This window comes from Xenopus laevis, chromosome 4S (genome assembly GCF_017654675.1).
Source record: "Xenopus laevis strain J_2021 chromosome 4S, Xenopus_laevis_v10.1, whole genome shotgun sequence".
NCBI lineage: Eukaryota > Metazoa > Chordata > Amphibia > Anura > Pipidae > Xenopus > Xenopus laevis.
This window is the reverse complement of record NC_054378.1, coordinates 130,635,341-130,659,169: the sequence shown is the minus strand read 5'-3', so window position 1 is coordinate 130,659,169 and position 23,829 is coordinate 130,635,341. Positions and strand designations below refer to the sequence as shown.

At 43.0% G+C, this 23,829-nt stretch overlaps 1 protein-coding gene across 1 annotated transcript; it reads left to right on the top strand.

Annotated features, from left to right (window-relative positions):
* The first annotated feature begins 8,006 nt into the window (after nt 1-8,006).
* Nucleotides 8,007-22,920, top strand: ninj1.S (ninjurin 1 S homeolog). The gene is given in 4 exon segments (NM_001110731.1): nt 8,007-8,370; nt 17,779-17,995; nt 21,031-21,214; nt 22,340-22,920. Coding segments are annotated over 3 exon segments (429 nt in total). The 5' UTR covers nt 8,007-8,310; the 3' UTR covers nt 21,183-21,214; nt 22,340-22,920.
* The last annotated feature ends 909 nt before the right edge of the window (nt 22,921-23,829 follow it).

Genomic DNA, 23,829 nt, shown 5'->3' with positions numbered 1-23,829 from the left:
CTAGAAGAATAGAGGTTGAGTGAGTAGAGGAAGAAAATTAGTACTGAGAGTGGCCCCTGGTCTAAGATTAATTGGAGGGCCCCTGGTCAAAGGTTTTTGGGTGGGCCCCTGGTGTCCCAGTCCGACACTGCCTGTGAGCCTTGCCGGCCCAAATCCACTCCCTGCCTGAAACTACGGTTGCCACGGGGCCACTATTTCACCTGTAACTATGAGCCAAGGCTGAGGCTGATATTACAGATTTACTGGCAATGTATTAGACAGTCAATCTGACCCCAGCCTTCCCTCTGATCTGCCCCTTTCTGCCTGTCCTATACTTACCTAATCCCCAATCCCCAATTCCTCTCTTCATGACTTCCACCTCTCAATGTCATAACTCCGCCTTTCGAAGCCCACCTATTATGGCCACGCCCCCATCTGGCCGTTATACTTCAGCTAAAAAGGAGGCATCTCTACCTGAGACCACTGCCACTGCCCCAACCTCCGTCCCTGGCACCCACACTTGGTTTTGAGAAGAAAAACGTACACGCAGGGGGGTTTGAGGGGCCCCAGTCTGACGCTGTCTCAGGGGGTGTCTGAGAGTCTTTTGCTTCCTGTTATTGATATAGAACTTCCCTGATTTCTGCGCGACACAACTTGGGGCACCCCCTTTTGTTAAAATGTCACTTGGCCCCTGATAACAGTGTCTCCTGGACCCCAAGATGGCAGCACTGCCTGCAGGGTCACCAGCATCAGACTGGGACACCAGGGACCCACCCAAAAACCATAGACCAGACCCACTCTCAGTACTATTATTATAATTCCTCTCCTCACTCAACCTCTATTCTCCTAGTCTCTTTTCTTTACATACTATAATATATTATTCCATCTATTTAGCCTCTTTGTTCTCATAGAAATAGGGAATGGCCATGAAATAGACCAAATGTTTAGCAGCAGGAGGGACCACTGACACCTGGGCCCCCCGGGAGTTTTCCTGGTATCCCGGTGGGCCAGTCCAACACTGATGGTCACATACTGAGCAGGAAGTGCTATGATCTCTGCACGGCATTATGGGACTGCCCAAGCCACACCCACACAGGAAGTACTCGCTTTTCCAGTAGCCACAGGACTCCATGTCTGGCACTGTGGTTGCTATAGTGATTGTGGTGCTGCTGGTGCTGCTGATTATCTATTTCTGGCTGTGCCACATCTATAAATCCCTCGTGCTGCTAATGCGGCTGCCCAAGCTCACGGGCCTAGAGAGCTGAGGCCTAGGGATGCCACCTGGCTGGTATTTTACTGGCCTGGCCGGTAAAAATGATGCTTGATGCCAATGTTATTAATAGGAAAGAATGGCAAGAATATAGGAAGGCCGGTATTTTTTTTCAGAAAAGGTGGCAACCCTAGTGAGGCCTGATACTTCAACAGTTTAATACCCTGGTTTGGGTGGAGTAAATTGGAATATGGAATTCGTTATCCGGAAACCTGTTATACAGAAAGCTCTGAATTACGGGAAGGTCCCATATCTGTATTGGACACAACACTGTGCTCAGCCTGCAGGAGCGCTTCATGTAAAAGTCCAACGTTAGGGGTTACACCCTGAGACTGCAGTTGTAAATAGGCCTCTGGCGTGTTTCCCACATGACAGTTGCACCTCAATTAATAACAAACTCTGCGCCTGAAACTTAATAAACAGCATCATCGGCTTAACTAGATGTCAAGGGGCCCCACATCAAATTTGTTTTAGGGCCCCCTCCCCTCATTTCCAGAGGTTGACATATTTTAGCAATATATGTTGAAATTGGTCATTGATTAGGGCCTCATGGGGCCCCTATACCTCCTGGGCCCCCCTGCAGCTGCCGGATCTGCTTCCTCTGTAGTTACACTCCTGGACACCAGGGGCATATCGAGGGTCCTTGCCTTTCTGATGCTGCCCCACGTCACACCCGGTGCATAGCATTTGAAGCGCAGGGTCAGGTGTAGGGGGGACAAATGACAATTGAACTCTCCTCACTAGCAGAGCCAACATTTCAATTTAAAAATCAGAATTTTGTCTCTTAAAGGTACCAGGAGAGACCTTTTACCACCAATGAGGTGAGTTTCTTAATTTCAGCTTCATGGCAACAGCCCCCCTGCTGGACACCACTTGCCTTGGTTATTAAACTGCATTCACTTGTGCAACACCCTGGATATTAATCTCAGTAGTGAATATTGGGTTCATGTACCAGAACCCCCATTTCTTAGTCTAAAAGTCGCATCTTTAGGTCCTGGCACAACAGGAGTTTGCCCACTGGCAGATATACACCCGAAGCCTCCAGTCATTTAAGTAAATAGCAACTGCCTGTCAAATGGACATTTTTTGGGCTAAAATCTGCCGTTCACCACTGGTCTATGGCACAAATGTGAGAGACAAGAGGCAGGGCAAACATTGGCTGTGCCATAGGCCTTAAGGAGAGGAGGAGATCTTAAAGGGGTTGTTCACCTTCAAAGAACTAGTTGTTTTCAGATAGATTGACAGAAATTACGACGTTTTCCAATTACTTTCTATATTCTATGTGTGCCTGTTTTTCTAATATTGAAGTGTAAAGTGTGAATTTTCACCTTCTAAAGCAGCTCTGGGAAAGGGGGTCGCCGACCCTGTAAACTGTTCTAAATTGATACATTTAGTTGTTGCGTTTCAGTTTCATTAAAAGCATCTGTTAGAATTGATACAATAGTTGCTAATAACCTAGAGATGCTGCTGAGAAATGGATCAACTAAATGTAAATAAAATTGTAACAGTTCAGAATCTGCACCTGAATTGCTGAGCTGTCACTCAAAAACAGACAAAAAGTGCAAAAATCTGCAACTCCTGCAAGACAGGTGAGCACAGTGCAGGGACAGGACAACTTTACACTTAGATTTTGGAAAAACAGTCAAAAATAAATAATGGAAAGTAATTGATAAAAGTCTTTATTTCTGGGGAACAATCGGAAAACAACTGAACAGAAAAAAAAAAGTGTTCAGCCCCTTTAATCTAAAAATAAACTTTTTGGGGTTCTGATTAATATCCACTTGCTCTTTCAGGCCAACCACAAATTTGAAAAGCAGCCTGATTGGGAGGCTATTATTTCATTATTTTACTAATACTTCTATTCCATGTGTCCTGTTTTCCTCCTGGTCTGGCATTCAAACTACACCCTGGTTACTAAGATAAGTGGGACCCTAGCAACCCATTAAACAGTTTCAATTTCAACATGAAGTGCAAATAAGAAAAATCAACAAGGCCCATTGCAATCAGCAACTTATTCTCTGCAGTCCATGGTAAGTGAGCACAGAAACAGACTGGGACCTGGATCTGCTGGCCCTCAAATGCAAACCATGATGCACACAATGTAACGGCATACGTGCACGGACCCTGAAAACTTGGTACTTGGTCGGCCCCAAATGCTCCAGTCCAACCCTCTACAGATATATAGAAACATTGGGGTAACAGTCACCCTGCTATAGTTCCAGGGGTACCCAGGGTACAAATAAGCACTCACCCCAAATCTCCCCCTAACTGACCTTCAGTCTGGGCCCCCTTAGCTCATAACAAGGTTACAGATATATAGAAACATTGGGGTGTCACCCTGCTATAGTTCCAGGGGTACCCAGGGTACAAATAAATACTCACCCCAAATCTCCCCCTAACTGACCTTCAGACTGGGCCCCCTTGGCTCATAACAAGGTTACAGATATATAGAAACATTGGGGTGTCACCCTGCTATAGTTCCAGGGGTACCCAGGGTACAAATAAACACTCACCCCAAATCTCCCCCTAACTGACCTTCAGACTGGGCCCCCTTAGCTCATAACAAGGTTACAGATATATAGAAACATTGGGGTAACAGTTACCCTGCTATAGTTCCAGGGGTAGCCAGGGTACAAATAAACACTCACCCCCAAATCTCCCCCTAACTGACCTTCAGACTGGGCCCCCTTAGCTCATAACAAGGTTACAGATATATAGAAACATTGGGGTGTCACCCTGCTATAGTTCCAGGGGTACCCAGGGTACAAATAATCACTCACTCCAAATCTCCCCCTAACTGACCTTCAGACTGGGCCCCCTTAGCTCATAACAAGGTTACAGATATATAGAAACAATTGGGGTAACAGTCACCCTGCTATAGTTCCAGGGGTACCCAGGGTACAAATAATCACTCACCCCAAATCTCCCCCTAACTGGCCTTCAGACTGGGCCCCCTTAGCTCATAACAAGGTTACAGATATATAGAAACATTGGGGTAACAGTCACCCTGCTATAGTTCCAGGGGTACCCAGGGTACAAATAAGCACTCACCCCAAATCTCCCCCTAACTGGCCTTCAGGCTGTGCCCGTGCTATAGTTTCAGGGGTACCCAGGGCATACAAAAGCACTGACCACAAATTAAACACTAACTGTATATTGGGTACAACTATGAGCAGGACTATTAATAATGACAGAAGACTAGTTATGCCCAATATTTTAGACAGGTTTCATGGAAACACTGAGAGTTGTAGTTCTCCAGGTAGACACATGGGGGAGTCAATTCTCTACAAAATACACTTGGCTTCCAAATACAAGAAACAAATTACAATCACTTGGAGACATGGGGGGTCATTTCCAGCTGCAAGTGCAGTGAGAAAAGAGGAATTTTTAATGAAATCGCCATGTTTTTTAACCCAAAATTTAGCATCATTATTGTTGTGCCTGACACAGTTGCATCCGATTCACTAAAACTAAAGAGCCTGTGCGAGCAAATTGGACGCAATTGCAGACGTCTGACTGGTGTCATTTCCGGTGTTTGTTGTGTGAGTATTGACTCTGCCTAAATGTTTAGGTGTTAGTGCGCAGGGGTGTAACTACAGAGGGGCTAGGAGGTATAGGGGCCCCATGAGGCCCAAATAATGAGCGATTTCAACTTATATTGGTATAACAGGGCAATCTGTGGATATATTGGGGGCCCTTTAGTGCTTCCCTACTACAGGTATGGGATCCGTTATCTGGAAACCCGTTACCCAAAGAGCTCCGAATTATAGAAAGGTCACATGACACAGACTCCATTTTATCCAAATAATTCAAATTTTAAAAAAATTTCCTTTTTCTGTGTAATAATAAAACAGTATCTTGTACTTGATCCCAACTAAGATATAATTAATCCTTATTGGAGGCAAAACCAGCCTATTGGCTTTATTTCATGTTTATATGATTTTCTAGTAGAGTTAAGGTATGAAGATCCAAATTACGGAAAGATCCTTTATCTGGAAAACACCAGGTCCCGAACATTCTGGATAATGGGTCCCATACCTGTATTTCAGAATGAATGGAGTAGGAACAGGGGAAGATAATGTGTGGGAAACAGGAAAGGCTATTATTTAGTATTCACCTTCTGTTCTAACGTGTGTGTGATCTTATTTAATGCCCCATTTCCACTCCATTTCAACAGATTATGGGGCCTACGCCAAAATTTACGCACGGGGTGGCAAAAATGTTTAGCCACACCCCATTGTGGACATACTGTAGCCATAATGACCCAGACATTTCACTAAATGAATTGCAAAAATTGCAAAATGGGCAAGAAACACATAAATCCCAGATATGCCAGTAAGATCCCAGCAGAAATGGATCATGTTTGCTACATTAACCTCACATATGCCAGTAAGATCCCGGCAGAAATGGATCATGTTTGCTACATTAACCTCACATATGCCAGTAAGATCCCTACAGAAATGGATCATGTTTGCTACATTAACCTCACATATGCCAGTAAGATCCCGGCAGAAATGGATCATGTTTGCTACATTAACCTCAGATATGCCAGTAAGATCCCGGCAGAAATGGATCATGTTTGCTATATTAACCTCAGATATGCCAGTAAGATCCCGGCAGAAATGGATCATGTTTGCTATATTAACCTCACATATGCCAGTAAGATCCCGGCAGAAATGGATCATGTTTGCTACATTAACCTCACATATGCCAGTAAGATCCCGGCAGAAATGGATCATGTTTGCTATATTAACCTCAGATATGCCAGTAAGATCCCGGCAGAAATGGATCATGTTTGCTATATTAACCTCACATATGCCAGTAAGATCCCGGCAGAGATGGATCATGTTTGCTACATTAACCTCACATATGCCAGTAAGATCCCGGCAGAAATGGATCATGTTTGCTATATTAACCTCAGATATGCCAGTAAGATCCCGGCAGAAATGGATCATGAGTGATTTATTAACCTCAGATATGCCAGTAAGATTCCGGCAGGAATGGATCATGAGCGCTTTATTAACCTCAGATATGCCAGTAAGATCCCTGCAGAAAATGTATAGACTCACACATATACAAGCAGAGTTTATCTAAATCCTCCCATGCTGCTTATCTCTGTTCCCCAGATGAAAAATGGTTGCATGTTCCACTGTGTAATACTGAACCCGAATTCGTTTTTTTGCTCATGTTCCCCTTTCCTTTTCTCAAACACAATATTTTTACCTTCTGCTGTATTTGTTTTTTCCCCTCTTTGTTCCATTACATTTATGTCCTATGTGACATTTACAGGAACACTTCCCCTTTCATTCATTGTATTCAGCTGTTTTCTCTCCCTTTCTCCTTGTTGTTACACTTGTCCAATTCTAAACTGCCCTTTATGCCCCTTGTATTCTGTTCTGCAGTTCTGTTGTGTTTTACGTAAGGTTACTGAGCCCAATCTGATTAACACGAGTGCTCTTAAAGTTCACCCTTAAAGTTCACCTTCCAAACACTGTTTTTGCTTCAGTTGTTTTCAGATTGTCCACCAAAAATAGACTTTTTTTCAATTACTTTTCATCTTTTTCACAAAGTTGAAGCATAAAGTTGAATGTTGGTGGGTGTTTCAGTGTGAGTGTGAGTGGGGCAGCTCAGTGACCTGGGTGCAGACTCTGTTCCAATTGGCTGATCCATTGGTTGGTCCATTTCTCAGTAGGATCTATGGGGAATATAAGTGTAACTATTGTATCAATTCTAACAGTTGCCTTTAATGTCACTCAGGGATTCTGCTCAGCAGTGACAAACACATGGATCAACTCATGGATCAGTTACAGGGTCGCTGACCCCTCTCCCACAGCGGCTTCACAAACACATAAGAAGGGGAAACACTTCAATATTAGATAAACAGTCACAAATAGAAAATATGGAGTCATTGGAAAAAGTCTTTATTTCTGCGGAACTGTCTGAAGTGAAACAAGTGTTGGAAGGAGAATATTCCCTTTATTACTAGGCAGAAGGAGAGCCATGTGATCAGTTGAAAAGGTATCAGGTAAATGAAATTACGGCCACATTACATGACATTACTGAGCGTCCCTCTCCTTTGGAACACTTTCATACTGACATTTTCTGCTTTGGGGATTGAGGGAAAAGTTAATAAAGTGCCCACCAGAACCAATGGGCCCAGGACTAATGACCCCTTTGCCCTTGCACTACTAGTGACATCATCAGAATGACATCATCTTGTCTGCCCCATCTCCAGGAGTGATGTCAGAAGATCTAGTAGCGTCACTAAATGTTTGCCCCACATGAGCAAACTGAATATCAAGTTCAAAACCTGAGAGACCAGAGCTCACCTGCACCTCCTGATGTGGCACCAGACACTGGGGTGCAAGTGTTTGTTACGTGTGCAATAAGGGGTGCACTCTTGTACCCCTTACTGCTCTGGCACTTGAGCCCCTGGGAAAAGTAATTAACCAACAGATTCCAATCAGGGGGCAGCAAGAGCAAAGAAAGAAATGGCAATTCATTTTTATGCCCTTAACATCTGCTCTGAGCAGTTTCTGGCAGTTGCACTGTGAGACTGAATAGAGAAAAGGGGGGGAGTGTTGGTGACAGACAGACGGCAGGGGGACGATCACAGGGACAAAGGAATTCCCCACGTGGCTCTTTACTCGCCCAGCCCATAGAGGAGGGAGGCAGGAGGGAGGCAGGATGATGGAGGAGGGCTGAGAGCAGTACATGGGGAGGGGGCAGAGAGGATGATGAGTTCTAGTGAGGAAGTCGCATGTGAAAGTGTTGGCACAACTGCAGAAAGGCAGTGGATTGTGGGTGCAGGACAAGGATTTGTGGATAGAACCTACTTACACCCAGTGTCTCTATCTGGGGATATCTGAGGAGTAACAGGAGGAGCTGGGTGGCACCCACACTGGCACTGGCAGGAGCCAAAGGCCTCTCCCCTACAGTAGGTGCTCCAGCTTTGTACCTCCCCACCCTGACTCACATAGCGGCACTGAGCAGCCACCAGGACCCGCTGGGTTTTGTACCAGGGTCCAGTGAGTGGCAACGAAAGCCAAGAAGTCATTGCCATGGGGGAATCAGTGGAGCTAAATGGGACAGGGGAGCACTTGGCGCTGCGGGATTCAGAGGTAAGAGACATTATGTCTGGGTGTATATATATATATATATCTGTATATACTAGTGATGAGGAGTTGCTCGGGCTGTACGTGTGTATATAGACCTCCCGGGCTAAAGGTGAACTGGAAAATGTATTTAATCACATGTTGTTAGTGTTCAGCATGTCATTCCCCATTAGGAACAGGATCCCCCATACATGTGTGCTGCTGTCGAAATGTAAACAATTAGACTGACTGTGCGCCTCCACTTTTTGGAAAGAGAGCTGATATATATATATATATAATACACAAAAGCTGTGAATATCTTGTAAATTATATAGTGAATAAAGTACCCCCTCTTGTAAAATATAAGGATATTATAAGTTACCGAGCAGTTTCATGACCATGACCGTATCTATTTATTATAATACACACGTCATGTGACAGAAATGACATCAGAACTCACCATTTATAACTGATGACATCAGAACTCACCGTTTAGAAAGATATCATTTACAAGATATTCATGGCTTTTGTGTATTATATCCTTATAAACAGTGAGTTCTGATGTCATCAGGTGATGTCATTTCTGTCACATGACTCACTGAAACTTGTGTATTATAATAAATAAAGTACCCCCAGTTGTAAAATATAAGGATATTAGAAGTTACCTCGGGGGTTCCATGACCTGTATAAAAACACTCAGCCTTCCGCCTCGTACTTTTATATGGTCATGAAACTCCTCGGTAACTTATAATATCCTTATATTTTACAAGAGGGGGTACTGTTTTCACTATATAATACACAAAAGCCATGAATATCCTGTAAATGATATCCTTATAAACGGTGAGTTCTGATGTCATCAGTTATAAACGGTGAGTTCTGATGTCATTTCTGTCACATGACTCACTGAAACTTGTGTATTATAATAAATAAAGTACCCCCAGTTGTAAAATATGAGGATATTAGAAGTTACCTCGGAGTTCCATGACCTGTATAAGTCAGCCTTCGGCCTCGTGTTTTTATATGGTCATGAAACTCCTCGGTAACTTATAATATCCTTATATTTTACAAGAGGGGGTACTTTATTCACTATATATATATATATACTGACTCATATACAATATATTCTAGTGGAGGGCTGATAGTGAGCTTGACCATTAAAGTATATATACCCCTCCCAACCGGTGTAACAGTAATCTGGCCTATAAATGTATATTTACACACTTACACCCTCCCCCAGATCACTGGGCTCTGTATATACAGACTCCACACTAACACTAACCTGTCACACGCTAATAGTGTCACACACACGTATGTACTGATAGTGAGCAGTAATTGTGCCACAGAGGTGCCTAGAGGCTTCTGTTCCCTGTGTAACACGTGTGTGCGTGTCTCCAGGCGTGTATCCAAGCTGTGACTGATACAAACACTGACGTTAGACTCCTCTGCTCTGGGGGAAATTCCCTGGATTTTGTCCACTTACTGGAAAGTCTCAGCTTCCCTCCCTCTGCCCAAATCTGCAGCCCCACGAGAAGCCTCTTTTTCTTCTCCATTAACCCTTGTGATGATTGTGCACTCGCACTTAGATCTTGTTGCACCGGTGAAGTCCACTGTTTGGTGCAAAGCTCAGTAAGTAAAAGAGATCCCACTGCCCTGGTGAACTCACTAACACATACCTCCCAACATTTTGGAAGTAAAAAGAGGGACAAAAATTTTTTTCGCACGTAAAACAGCACATTTTTTGGACCACGCCCCTTTCTGTGGCCACACCCCCTAATTACCATGTTCATTTTACAAAATTTGGCAAGTTATGAAAGTTTGAAAATATTTCTCCTTATCTAAACTGTGTTTTTGTGTCTCAAAATTGTTACAAAGTATCTTAGTTGCACCTGTTAGGTGTTCTGGGCTCTCTGCTAAAAGCCAATTAAGTGAGAAACTTTGTTTCTTTTTCTGGCTGTTCAGTGCAGAGAAAAGAGGGACTTTCCAGTACAAATGAGGGACTGCGGGTTGAGCTGTCAAAAGAGGGACTGTCCCTCCGAAAAAGGGACAGTTGGGAGGTATGCTAATGTTGTGTACAATACAAGTATTCAGAACATTCAGCTGGGCACAATACAGATACTGCCATTGTTATTGGCCAGCGACAGGGGATTGGGCTAAAAATCCTTATTTTGGTCTCTGCCACCATTGTATCTGTGGAGCCGCACATGCTCAGTTGCTCTGTGATGCTGTTGGTGGGATACAGACCAGAAGATTATTAAAAACAAACATTAAGTCATTTTATCAAACAGTGGGTTAATGTTTCAACTTTTATTCACCTAAAAAGCAAGTGGCGTCAAATAGAAGAAACCTCTGCCTGCCGGTGTCTGAGGAGCTGCACATGCTCAGTGGCTTTGTGATGCTGTTGACCCAGAAGGCTAATAAACACAAGGCTTGGCTCAGTAGTCATGTATCAAATAGTAGGTTAACACACCTCCCAACATTTTGGAAGTAAAAAGAGGGCCAAAAAATTTTTTCCCGCACGTAGCGCAGAATTTTTTTTGGCCACACCCCTTTCTGTGGCCACACCCCCTAATTACCATGTTCGTTTTACAAAATTTGGCAGGTTATGAAAGTTTGAAAATATTTCTCCTTATCTAAACTGTGTTTTTGTGTCTGAAAATTGTTACAAAGTATCTTATTTGCACCTGTTAGCTGTTCTGGGCTCTCTGCTAAAAGCCAATTAAGTGAGAAACTTTGTTTCTTTTTCTGGCTGTTCAGTGCAGAGAAAAGAGGGACTTTCCAGTACAAATGAGGGACTGCGGGTTGAGCTGTCAAAAGAGGGACTGTCCTTCCGAAAAAGGGACAGTTGGGAGGTATGGGTTAATGCTTTAACCTTTATTAACCTGGGAAACAAATGGCATCAAACAGGAGAAACCTCACCCTGCCTGTGTCTGAGGAGCTGCACTGTTGCTCTGTGATGCTGTTGGTGGGATAAGAATAAACAAGGTTAATAGAAGAATTAGTCATTAAGTCATTTCACACAACAGTGGGTTAATGATTTTTATGGGCAGTGAGTGACATCAAACAGGAGAAATCTCCACCTGACAGTTTTCCTTTCATTTTTTTAGTTATATAAACCTAAAACTTGGCAACATTTCTCTTTAGAAGATTTGTTTAATTTATTCCAGAGTCACGGAAACTTATTTTAGCCGGTCAGACTTTATTTACTTCAGTCAAATTGTAGTCCCATCAAATGTAACTGCTGATTACCGGTTACTATGGGTTACTGCCTGGAATGAGCAGTTGTTGAGTTTGGTGCATTCAGGACCAATAGAAACAGGTTTTTATTGGGCCAGCGAGACGCTATTGTTCCTTTCCCTCCTGTTCCACAATTCGGATTTTATTGGCACGTTGGGCGTAAAGTAAAATTCTGATCATTTTTGGGTTGTACAACCGGCCATAAAATTTGTATTCAGTATTCTCTGCTGTGACTGGTCTGAACTATTGATATAAAGTGTACACTTTCCCTTTATGTTCTGCTATACCCTTTACTCACTTCTTCTGTTAGTATTCATTCATGAACGTGTCCTACTGTTCTGCGCTGGGGTCCTATTGACTGGAGCACTACTGGAAATAAATCCCTATCTGAGTTCAAACAGGTTAATGTTTCAGTAAGCCTGGGGAATCCCACCAGTTTTACCAATGTTGGTCAATATTAACCAAAGTTTTCCTCATCTTAACTGAACCACAAGCTTCTCTATTCAGCTATTCTTAGCTCATCAGTAGAAATGCTGTCAGTTTCATAACATCCCCCTAACAAGGTTACAGATATATAGAAACATTGGGGTGTCACCCTGCTATAGTTCCAGGGGTACCCAGGGTACAAATAAGCACTCACCCCAAATCTCCCCCTAACTGACCTTCAGACTGGGCCCCCTTAGCTCATAACAAGGTTACAGATATATAGAAACATTGGGGTGTCACCCTGCTATAGTTCCAGGGGTACCCAGGGTACAAATAAGCACTCACCCCAAATCTCCCCCTAACTGACCTTCAGACTGGGCCCCCTTAGCTCATAACAAGGTTACAGATATATAGAAACATTGGGGTAACAGTCACCCTGCTATAGTTCCAGGGGTACCCAGGGTACAAATAAGCACTCACCCCAAATCTCCCCCTAACTGACCTTCAGACTGGGCCCCCTTAGCTCATAACAAGGTTACAGATATATAGAAACATTGGGGTGTCACCCTGCTATAGTTCCAGGGGTACCCAGGGTACAAATAAGCACTCACCCCAAATCTCCCCCTAACTGGCCTTCAGACTGGGCCCCCTTAGCTCATAACAAGGTTACAGATATATAGAAACATTGGGGTAACAGTCACCCTGCTATAGTTCCAGGGGTACCCAGGGTACAAATAAGCACTCACCCTAAATCTCCCCCTAACTGACCTTCAGACTGGGCCCCCTTAGCTCATAACAAGGTTACAGATATATAGAAACATTGGGGTGTCACCCTGCTATAGTTCCAGGGGTACCCAGGGTACAAATAAACACTCACCCCAAATCTCCCCCTAACTGACCTTCAGACTGGGCCCCCTTAGCTCATAACAAGGTTACAGATATAGAGAAACATTGGGGTAACAGTCACCCTGCTATAGTTCCAGGGGTACCCAGGGTACAAATAAACACTCACCCCAAATCTCCCCTAACTGACCTTCAGACTGGGCCCCCTTAGCTCATAACAAGGTTACAGATATATAGAAACATTGGGGTGTCACCCTGCTATAGTTCCAGGGGTACCCAGGGTACAAATAAACACTCACCCCAAATCTCCCCCTAACTGACCTTCAGACTGGGCCCCCTTAGCTCATAACAAGGTTACAGATATATAGAAACATTGGGGTGTCACCCTGCTATAGTTCCAGGGGTACCCAGGGTACAAATAAACACTCACCCCAAATCTCCCCCTAACTGACCTTCAGACTGGGCCCCCTTTAGTTCATAACAAGGTTACAGATATATAGAAACATTGGGGTAACAGTCATTTTCTGCCATTGCCGAGTCCTTTGTTTTTGGCAGGTTGTTTAGGTGAGTACAGTTTCAAATGCCGCTATTCTACTTCAAACCTTTAACAAGACATAAAAATCCAAAGTATATAAACTTTAAGGGCAGAGACACTCGCTCAGATTCGGGGAGATTAGTCAACGGCGACAAATCTCTTCTTCGGGGCAACTAATCTCCCTGAACTGCCTCCCCGCCGGTTGGAATTTAAATCGCCAGTGGGAGGAAGTTTGGGGAGATTAGTCAACCCGAAAAAGAGAAGATTTGTCGCCGTTGACTAATCTCCCCGAATCTGAGCGTGTGTCTCTGCCCTTATCAGCAGAGCCCACTCTAGGTGTTCCATTTCTACACTCAATAGGCCAGTTGCTGGCAGTTACAATACAATGAGATGTATCAGCATGACGTACTCTGGCTAAAGCTGTTTAATGGGGTCCTGCTGGGGGAGGGAGTGACCTGTCACAGAGATTATTACATGACATTGTTACACTGGCGGCTCATTAGCCACATAAAGACTCAGTGATGTGTAGTTTGGCCCAATTCAAAGAGAATTGGGAGTCGGTTCAGGCAGAATTGGGGCTATAAATAAATGCTGCATATCTGGGGGGTCAGTGAATCAGGGCTGGTGGGATATGGGGGGATAAACAATAGAAGTAACGATGATTCTGATGTGATTCTTCTGCTACAAAACCTTTATGGGTGGCAAATAAAACTGGTCTGTAACCTTCTCAGAATTAGAAATAATCCACTTCTGCTGGTTCTGCTGAACCCATTAGTGTCAGACACTGGGGTTCTCTGTATAAGAGGCAGAATAAATACAATGGGGCTTAATTGCTTCATTAATGATACAGCATAGGCACAGCATTAAATTAGCCTGTTATTATGTCAGGTTTAGTTCTCCTTTAAGTTCGGATGCATTTGGCCAGTTGGGCAGAGGTTATTATTGGGCTGAACCGAATCTTGTCATTATAAATCACATTAACGCACAGGGTAATTCCCAGACCCCAATTGCCCCGGCTACTGAGGAGGCCCCCACCCCAACCACATAGGTACAATACACAGCATGATGGGAAATATTCCTCTCCCCACCCCCCCATCCAGGAAACCTATTGTTGCACTACTTCCTGTTCATAAAGGAGATCACCCCCCAAATAAGTAATTCTAAGCAACAATGTAGCAGAACTCAGCTGATGAACAGACCTGCTACATTGTTTCAATTGGGAGAACCGCCGGTGCAGGAACCTACTGCTTTCTAATGATTAATCTTAGAATGACATTTTTTTTTTTTCATTAGGCAAAACCAGTTCTTGGATGTAGTTCCCCTTTAAACATCTCCTTCCCCCCTTGCACAATAAAGGGCTTTTCCTGTGGAGTCATAAATTGTTTTGGAGTTTTCTGGGGGGGGGGGGGTACAAGCAGTTTGTACATAACTATGGATGTTAATGTGTAAAGTTCCCCAGATGCAGCTCCAACATTCAGCAATTTAGAAATTCCACAAACCCGTGAATTAACTCCCTGTGCCCCTGCCTGTCCCACAGAGGTTGGGGGTTAAATGTCTTGCCCTATGTTAAACGAGCCCCTTGGCCTGGGACATACAGCGGGTGTTTGGGTTCTGCCCCCGGGCAAAGGTACCGCAGTGCCAGAAAGTGAATTTTGCTGTTTTAAGGGGAAGTGGGACAGTACTGGGCAGAGGCCTCAGCAGCGGGCATTCTGGGACAAATACAGAGGCCTCTATGTTTCCATTACAGAAATATAAAAAAATTATGGTATAGTTGCCCTTTATTAATCTATGCAAGGAGGATTCTGACTCCAGAGCTGGGATCATTATTCTGGGTGGTGCAAGAGAAAGAGCTCAAGAGCTTTCAGTTTACATAAGTGCAACATTGCAATACCCTAAATTATTTTAAGACTTTTTCTGCTGGTATTTTCTGCAGAATTATCACTTTGTCCATAAATTTGCCCCTAAATGCTACCCCATTGCCGTACCCTTATAATGGTGCAGCTACAGGGGCGCGCCCTACCAACCCTCCTATATGTTATTTCTGCTCTATTAATTCTATTTAGGTCTCTGCTCGGTGGAGCTGTGAGTTACGGTCAAACTTGGGAAGTCCTGGGAAAAGTAAAATGATGAGAGTCTGAGAACTACTGATATTCTGTATGGCATCTCCTTCCTGTGAAACAATGAGCGTCACTGTCTCTGGACTCTCACTACTTGACATGCATTGTAGTCTGCTCACAAGAAATGGATACAAATGAGTCTAATCAGCTGCTGTGTGAGTCTCTGTATTATATCCAGTCTGTTACTGGGGCCCAACAGAAAGAGCAAATTCCTCAGGAGCTGAGAGTTTATAGTGTCTCCCGTTGATGCTCCTAATATAGAGATGAAGAATGTGATAGTTCCAGGCACTTAAAGGGGACCCGTCACCCAAAAAAATGATTCCAAATCCTAGTCAGTCAAGCAAAATAAACGTTAATTACACTGTATAAATTATTTTAATCGTATTTCGATCAGTCTAAGAATTCATAATTATAACAAGCAGGCAGGAGCCATTCTGTGGACACTGTTATTAAGACAAGTCTTGTATCATCTCAGAATCTTGTTTGTGCACCAGAATGGAGGAGCTGATGTCCATCCCCATGTCCTGGCTACACAATTAAATGGTGAAGAGATTGGGGGAATGTGGGGAGAGCAGTGACATGTAGGAAGTGCTGAATGGAAAGGGAAAGTAATTGCCTAAGGCATAGAGGAGGGGCAGGCAATATTTGATTGACAGCTGAGATTTTTAAATGAGTTTACAACAGCTATGAATGCTTTAATAAAAAAAAGAATTTGGATTTCATGTTTAATTTGAAAAGGACTTGTATTATACAGCTTTTTATGTCTGGGTGACAGGTCCACTTTAAAGGATAAGTAAACCTTAAAAATAAGCGAATGTAAAACTGATGAGGGGGCTATTCTAAGCACTGTTGCAATTTACATTCATTATTTATTTTCTTTTTATTCCAAGATATTAAGGGATACATGTACTGTTAATATGAATGAATTGTGTTACAACAGCGCCACCTGCTGGTCAGTTTCCCACCAGTCTGACCAGCAAGTAGTCAAGGAAGTTGTCAGGAGAAAGAAAGAGGCTGATGTTCTTCTGCTTAGGAAAGATGTGAGAAAGGTTTCTCATTTTATTCCTAAGCAGAAGAACATCAGCCTCTTTCTTTCTCCTGACAACTTCCTTGACTACTTGCTGGTCAGACTGGTGGGAAACTGACCAGCAGGTGGCGCTGTTGTAACAAAATCCATTCATATTAACAGTACATGTATCCCTTAATATCTTGGAATAAAAAGAAAATAAATAATGAATGTAAATTGCAACAGTGCTTAGAATAGTCCCCTCATCAATTTTACATTTGCTTATCTTAAAGATTTACTCATCCTTTAAGGGCAGTTTGTACAATGTGTAGGTGTTACATTGGGCAGCCTCCTGGGCAGCACCACATGGACAGAGCACAGGACTTCCAGGAGGTCACTGCTTTACACTAATACCAACTGGGTCACAATCTCAAGATATTCTTGTAACCCAGAACCTGTTACAGCCAACGTCTCCGGCTGTTCACTCTTTATTTTCTTGTGAAATACAGTTCCCAGAATCCTTTGTCAGCTTCGCTGTTGTGAGAGGCTGAATGTTGGAGTCAGGAAGATCTCACAGGCCACTGATAAAAGGATACAAATAACAGAGCATGTCTGATGAGTATTGTTAGAGTTGCTTACTGTTGTGTAATGGCTGCATGAGCCTGCTAATAAAGCACTCTTATACTCTACTCATCCTCGGCTACCAAAACATAACAAATTGGCAACGAGATGTCTCTTCTACCTCTGCAGCAGCCTGCGCCTTTTCTTCCAAACCCTGGTGAGCCTACCATACCTTTTACTGCTTGGATCCGTATGTGTGAAAATGACATTATTGCTGCTGACCAAGGGGAGATTTGTGCTGCTAGAAAGTGAGCTTTACACTGTTATACTCTACTCATCCTTGGCTACCAAAACATAACAGGTATCCCTGCAGCTGTTGTTAGCCTACAACTCCCTACATCCCTACAAAGTATCCCTTTGTTTCACACATAGGATATCACCCATAAAAGCTTTCTTCTTACATGTACATTACAAAGGTTATTTATAAATATCAGTTTCCATCAGAGCTGCCGTTAATATGACATATATCGTGAATATGACTTGGGCCTCAAAGCCCTATAAAGTAAACGTTATTTTAAATGAAAATGTGGCACCTTCTAGAAGGGTTTGGGACCCTCAGAAAGTCAGGCTGTGTGTTACTGCCTCATTCAGAAACAGGTGGAACAATAAAGAGGAGCCATTTCCCATTGCCTAATGTTGTCCTTCTATTGCAGGTCACAGTCAGGAGGCCACTGAATATCAATCATTATGCCAATAAGAAGAGCGTAGCAGAGAGCATGCTGGACGTTGCCTTGCTAATGGCCAATGCCTCACAGATGAAAGCAGTCATTGATCAGGGGCCCAGCTTCTCGTACTATATACCACTCCTCGTTCTGATCTCCATTTCCTTCATTTTGCAGGTCATCGTCGGAATTCTACTCATCTTTATAGGTTAGTACCTGCTCTTATTACAAAGTAACAGTTTTTACCTTTTGCTTCATTGTTTAGTAGCTCCTCTTAATGCACAGTAACAATCCCCGGGGGGTGGGTCTTTACCTTTTTCTTTATTGTTTAGTAATTTCTCTAAATGCAGTGTAACAGTTCTCGGGGTGGGTCTTTACCTTTTCCTTTATTGGCTAGAATTGTCTCTCAATGCAGTGTAACAGTCCTCGGGGGTGGGTCTTTACCTTTTCCTTCATTAGCTACTATTGTCTCTCAATGTAATGTAACAGTCCTCGGGGGTGGGTCGTTACCTTTTCCTTCATTGGCTAAAAGTGTCTCTCAATGCAGTGTAACAGTCCACGGGGGTGGGTCTTTACCTTTCCTTTATTGGCTAGTATTGTCTCTCAATGTAATGTAACAGTCCTCGGGGGTGGGTCTTTACCTTTTCTTTTATTGGCTAGAATTGTCTCTCAATGCAGTGTAACAGTTCTCGGGGGTGGGTCTTTACCTTTTCCATTATTGGCTATTATTGTCTCTCAATGCAATGTAACAGTCCTCAGGGGTGGGTCTTTACCTTTTCCTTTATTGGCTAGAATTGTCTCTCAATGCAGTGTAACAGTCCTCGGGGTGGGTCTTTACCTTTTCCTTAATTGGCTAGAATTATCTCTCAATGCAGTGAAACATTCCTCGGGGGTGGGTCTTTACCTTTTCCTTTATTGGCTATTATTGTCTCTCAATGCAATGTAACCGTCCTCGGGGGTGGGTCTTTACCTTTTCCTTTATTGGCTAGAATTATCTCTCAATGCAGTGTAACATTCCTCGGGGGTGGGTCTTTACCTTTTCCTTTATTGGCTATTATTGTCTATCAATGCAGTGTAACAGTCCTCGGTGGTTGGGTCTTTCCCTTTTCCTTCATTGGTTGGTATCATCTCTCAATTCAGGGTAATAGTCCTCGGGGGTGGGTCTTTCCCTTCATTGGATAGTATCTGTTTTCACCTATATACATAAGAGTACACACAACAAATTTGGAGCGCACACTTACAGGTGTGTCTCTGCCTTTTCATTTTTTCTCTCTGACTGCAGAATGATGCTCGTTCTTATTTTTGTCAGCATAATTGTAGTCTTAGCACAGTTTTTTTCCCCAATTATTAGGGAACTGTAGCAGAATGTCAGCATGTATGTGTAGGGCTGGTGCCATGTGGTGCCCATGGACTTTACCAACAATTATATTTTTATTGGTACCTGCCCTATATACAGAATGATGCTCAGCTAGGGATGTGCCCTCAGCCAACAGTAGCCAGGGGAACTTACCTTAACGCTCTACTAATATGTATCAGGGTTATAACATATCAGTACCCCACTAAAAATACCCCTAAACCAGCAGGGTACTGTAAAAACAGGGTTCTATTGGACAGGCACTAAGAAAGCCCCACGTGCCATAGTCTTGAATAATAAAAACCAGACCAATGGCAGAAACGCTTTAAATTACCCATTTTATTTCAGCTTATTATGAGAGCAAGTCAGTGCCGGCACTATACATGTGATCAGACAGAACTTTGCCAAAACATGACCCAACACAACCCTCCCCTTCCTAAAAAACACACTGAGGTTATTCATTACTGTGTCCATGACGTTAATGGCAGCTCTCATGGTTAGTAAGTGTTTGCAAAGACTCCTCCTAGGGATCTCTGAGGTCCATTAGCTCATATTTGGTTTCCTAGAGTGGGGTCCGGCCAGTGCTGGAAGTGCCAAGTCTTTAATAGGCCACTGAGACAGCTCCTGAGTTGTAGGGGAGAGGCCCATAGGGAATTATCCTTATTCAGCCACCAGAATCCGAGTGATCCGACCTCTCTCTCCTAAATAGTTAAGTGAGAAACATGAGACCCAACAATAGGGGACATTGGGCTCCACTTACCTTCTGTTCTCATATTGTTATTACTCACCCACTAAACATGAATGGAAATAATGATGACTTTCTGCAGCAGCCATATAATGTGTTAACTAACCAAACAACAGCCATATAATGAGTTAACTTACCCAACGGCAGTCGTATAATGAGCTTACTTAACCAAAAGCAGCTGTAAAGTGAGCTAACTAACCCAACTTCAGCCTTATACTAAGCTAACTAACCCAATGGCAACTGTATAATGTATGGATGCACCAAATCCACGATTCAGTTCGGGATTCGGCCTTTTTCAGCAGGATTCGGATTCAGCATATGCAAATTAGGGGCGGGAGGGAAATCACGTGACTTTTTGTCATAAAACAAGGAAGTCAAAAATGTTTTCCCCTTCCCACCACTAATTTGCATATGCATATGCAAATTAGGATTCGGTTCAGTATTCGGCCAAATCTTTCACATAGGATTCAGGGGTTCAGCCGAATCCAAAATAGTGGGTTCAGTGCATCCCTATTATAATGAGCTTACTTACCCAACGACAGCCTTAAACTGAGCTAACTAACCAAAGGGCAGCTGTATAATGAGCTAACCTAAAAGCAGCCGTATACTTAGCTAACTAACCCAACAGCAACCATATACTGAGCTAACTAACCCAACAGCAGTCGTATAATGAGCTAACTTACCCAACGCCAACCGGATAATGACCTTACTTACCCAATAGCAACGGTATAATGAGCTTACTTACCCAACGGCAACCGTATAATGAGCTAACTTACCCAACGGCAGTTGTATAATGAGCTAACTAACCCAACAGCAGTCGTATAATGAGCATACTTACCCAACGGCAACCGTAAAATGAGCTAACCCACCCAACGGCAACCGTATAATGAGCTAAATAACCCAACGGCAGTCGCATAATCAGCTAACTTACCCAACGGCAGCCCTATAATGAGCTAACTAACCCAACAGCAGTCATATAATGAGCTTACTTACCCTACGGAAGTCATATAATGAGCTAACTAACCCAACGGCAACCATATACTGAGCTAACTTACCCAACTGCAGCCGAATAATGAGCTAACTAACCCAACAGCAGCCGTATACTGAGCTAACTAACCCAGGTGAATGTTCTGTTGATTTGCAGTGAAATATGATCTGAACAATCCGGCCAAGCATTATATACTGAACATCCTGGAAAATACAGCCACGGGCCTGGTCTTTATTATAGTGGTCGTTAATGTTCTGATCACGGCGTTTGGAGTTCAGAAACCTGCAGAGACCTCACCGAGTGTCTGAGACACCCCACTGCCCGGGGACCCCCAATAATGGTAAGTTGGTTTTATAATGCCAAATGCTTCCCAACTACTGGACTCACTGTATAACCGAGAGTAATAATGGGTTAATCCTGACACCAAACACCAGTAATGTCTGCCTTGTTCTCCTTCATCCCACTCTCTGGATATTGGGTCCGGATATTGTTCCTGGGATGGGGCCCCTGGTCCATGAGTTTGAAACCTTGGGCACTAGTGACTTAAAGGGGTTGTTCACCTTTAAATTCTGAGACAGTTTGCAATTGGTTTTCATTTTTTATTATTTGTGGTTTTTGAGTTATTTAGCTTTTTATTCAGCAGCTCTCCAGTTTGCAATTTCAGCCATCTGGTTGCTAGGGTCCAAATTCCCCTAGCAACCATGCACTGATTTGAATAAGAAACTGGAATATGAATAGGAGAGGCCTGAATAGAAAGTCGAGGAATAAAAAGTAGTAATAACAATACATTTGTAGCCTTACAGAGCATTTGTTTTTTAGATGGGGTCAGTGACCCCCATTCGAAAGCTGAAAAGAGTCAGAAGAGTAAGGGAAATCATTAAAAAAAAACTATGAAAAATAAATAATGACGACCAATTGAAAAGTTTCTTAGAATCGGTCGTTCTATAACATATTAAAAGTTAACATTTATTAATAATTCAAAAACTATAAAAAAATAAATGAGGAAGAGCAATTGAAAGGTTGCTTAGAATTATCCATTCTGTAACAAGGGATGCACCGAATCCACTATTTTGGATTTGGCCGAACCCCCGATTCCTTCGCGAAAGATTGTGACCAAAAAGTCATGTGATTTCCCTCCCCAGCCCTAATTTGCATATGCAAATTAGGATTCTAAATCTGAATCCTGTTGAAAAAGGCTGAATCCCAAATCGAATCCTGGATTCAGTGCATCCAGCCCTTTACAGGTAATGGATTTCCAGCAGCAAATTGGGAAACTGCAAAAATCCCCAAACATTTTGCAACATTTCAAGTATAAGTGTAGAATTCCTATTAATTGTCAGTTATTTGTGGCTGACCCCCGGCTTGTGTGAAACTCACTAATGACTAGAAATAAAGCAGCTCCTGTTCCTTTAAATATAGAGAAATAATGAAATTCTCCTTTTCTTCCCCTTTTCTTCTCTCTCAGGTGTGTGGACACAAGAAGGAATATAAGGAGCTTATTATTATTATTTTATACTTTCATTATCACTGCCCAGGGACATGTCTGTGTTCTGACTGTGGGGGCTCCCAGTTTGGGGGGGGGGGAGCTGCCTGGAACTGGAAAGGATTCACCTTACAGGGAATTTCTCATTCTCAGGAACGTAACCTCTGAGGGGTCATATAGGCTTAAAGGTGGAGTCGGGGAGTGTGACATATCCCAGCATGCAGTAGTCTCAGCTATACACCTGTATCTCCCACTTACCTTCAGTGCCTGAACCCCAAACCCTCCCTTGTAACGTCCCGGGGAACTGCCCCGTTACCTCTGCCCCCTACAGTCTGGGCAGCATCTTGTACATTTATTACACGGCTTTGCCCCAATATCTCCTCTCCCCGGGGAGAATAGAAAACGTGTTTGTAAATACGGATTCTGCTGAAAATATACGTCTTTTATTTTGTATTTATCTTCAGTACAACCACTTTATGATCAATCTTATCAGATGTTTTTTTTTTTTTTCAAAAAATAGTTCGATGTTTATTTTACAATTTCAAATAAATAATTTTTATAAACTATTGTGTGAGTGAATTTTTATTGTGCCCAGACAAAAAAGAAGAAGATTTGTATTTCTGTAGCATAAAAGGGGAAATTAATCTGACTCACCTCTGTGGTGGATTTGAGAAAATTGCCACTTCTGCTGAGTCTGGTGTTAGAGCACTAGAGCAGCAACTTCTGCTGAGTCTGGTGTTAGAGCACTAGAGCAACAACTTCTGGTGATTCTGGTGTTAGAGCACTAGAGCAACAACTTCTGGTGAATCTGGTGTTAGAGCACTAGAGCAGCAACTTCTTCTGCGTCTGGTGTTAGAGCACTAGAGCAGCAACTTGTGGTCTCTGCTGACTCCGCTGCTTCATTTACTGTACCTGGTACTGAAAGTGTTAAACCCGACACAGTGGAGCCGAGGGGCAGGAGATAAGTCACTGGGCTCCACCTGATTGAGCTGTGAGTGGATCACATGAGCTGCATATCCTGTATAGTGTGTAACCCTTTCCTGGAACTCTCTATAGGGCAGGATAACTTTGCAGCATGGCCATAAAGCAAACCTAAGAACCTGCAATGGTATTGGTGGGAACCCTCTAGCTTTACGGTACAGTACACCTGCCTAAAGTGATCCATTGGATACACTAGGGGTACTAAAACTTCACATACAGATTCAGTAATAAACTTTATATGAAACATATCCTTATACACAACTCTAATGTATCTGCCACTACTAATGAATCAGAGAGACAATCCCACAACTTCCAACTATCCTGTAACATCCCTTTCCCTAATTAACATGGAACCTCCTTTCCTCTTATCTCATTGGCTCACTTATGTTTTCTGGGAGGAGCTACTGGTGAATAGAGCTTCAGAGAGTTTATTGTATGGTCCCCTTATATATTTATATATAGTGATCATATCCCCTTATATATTTATATAC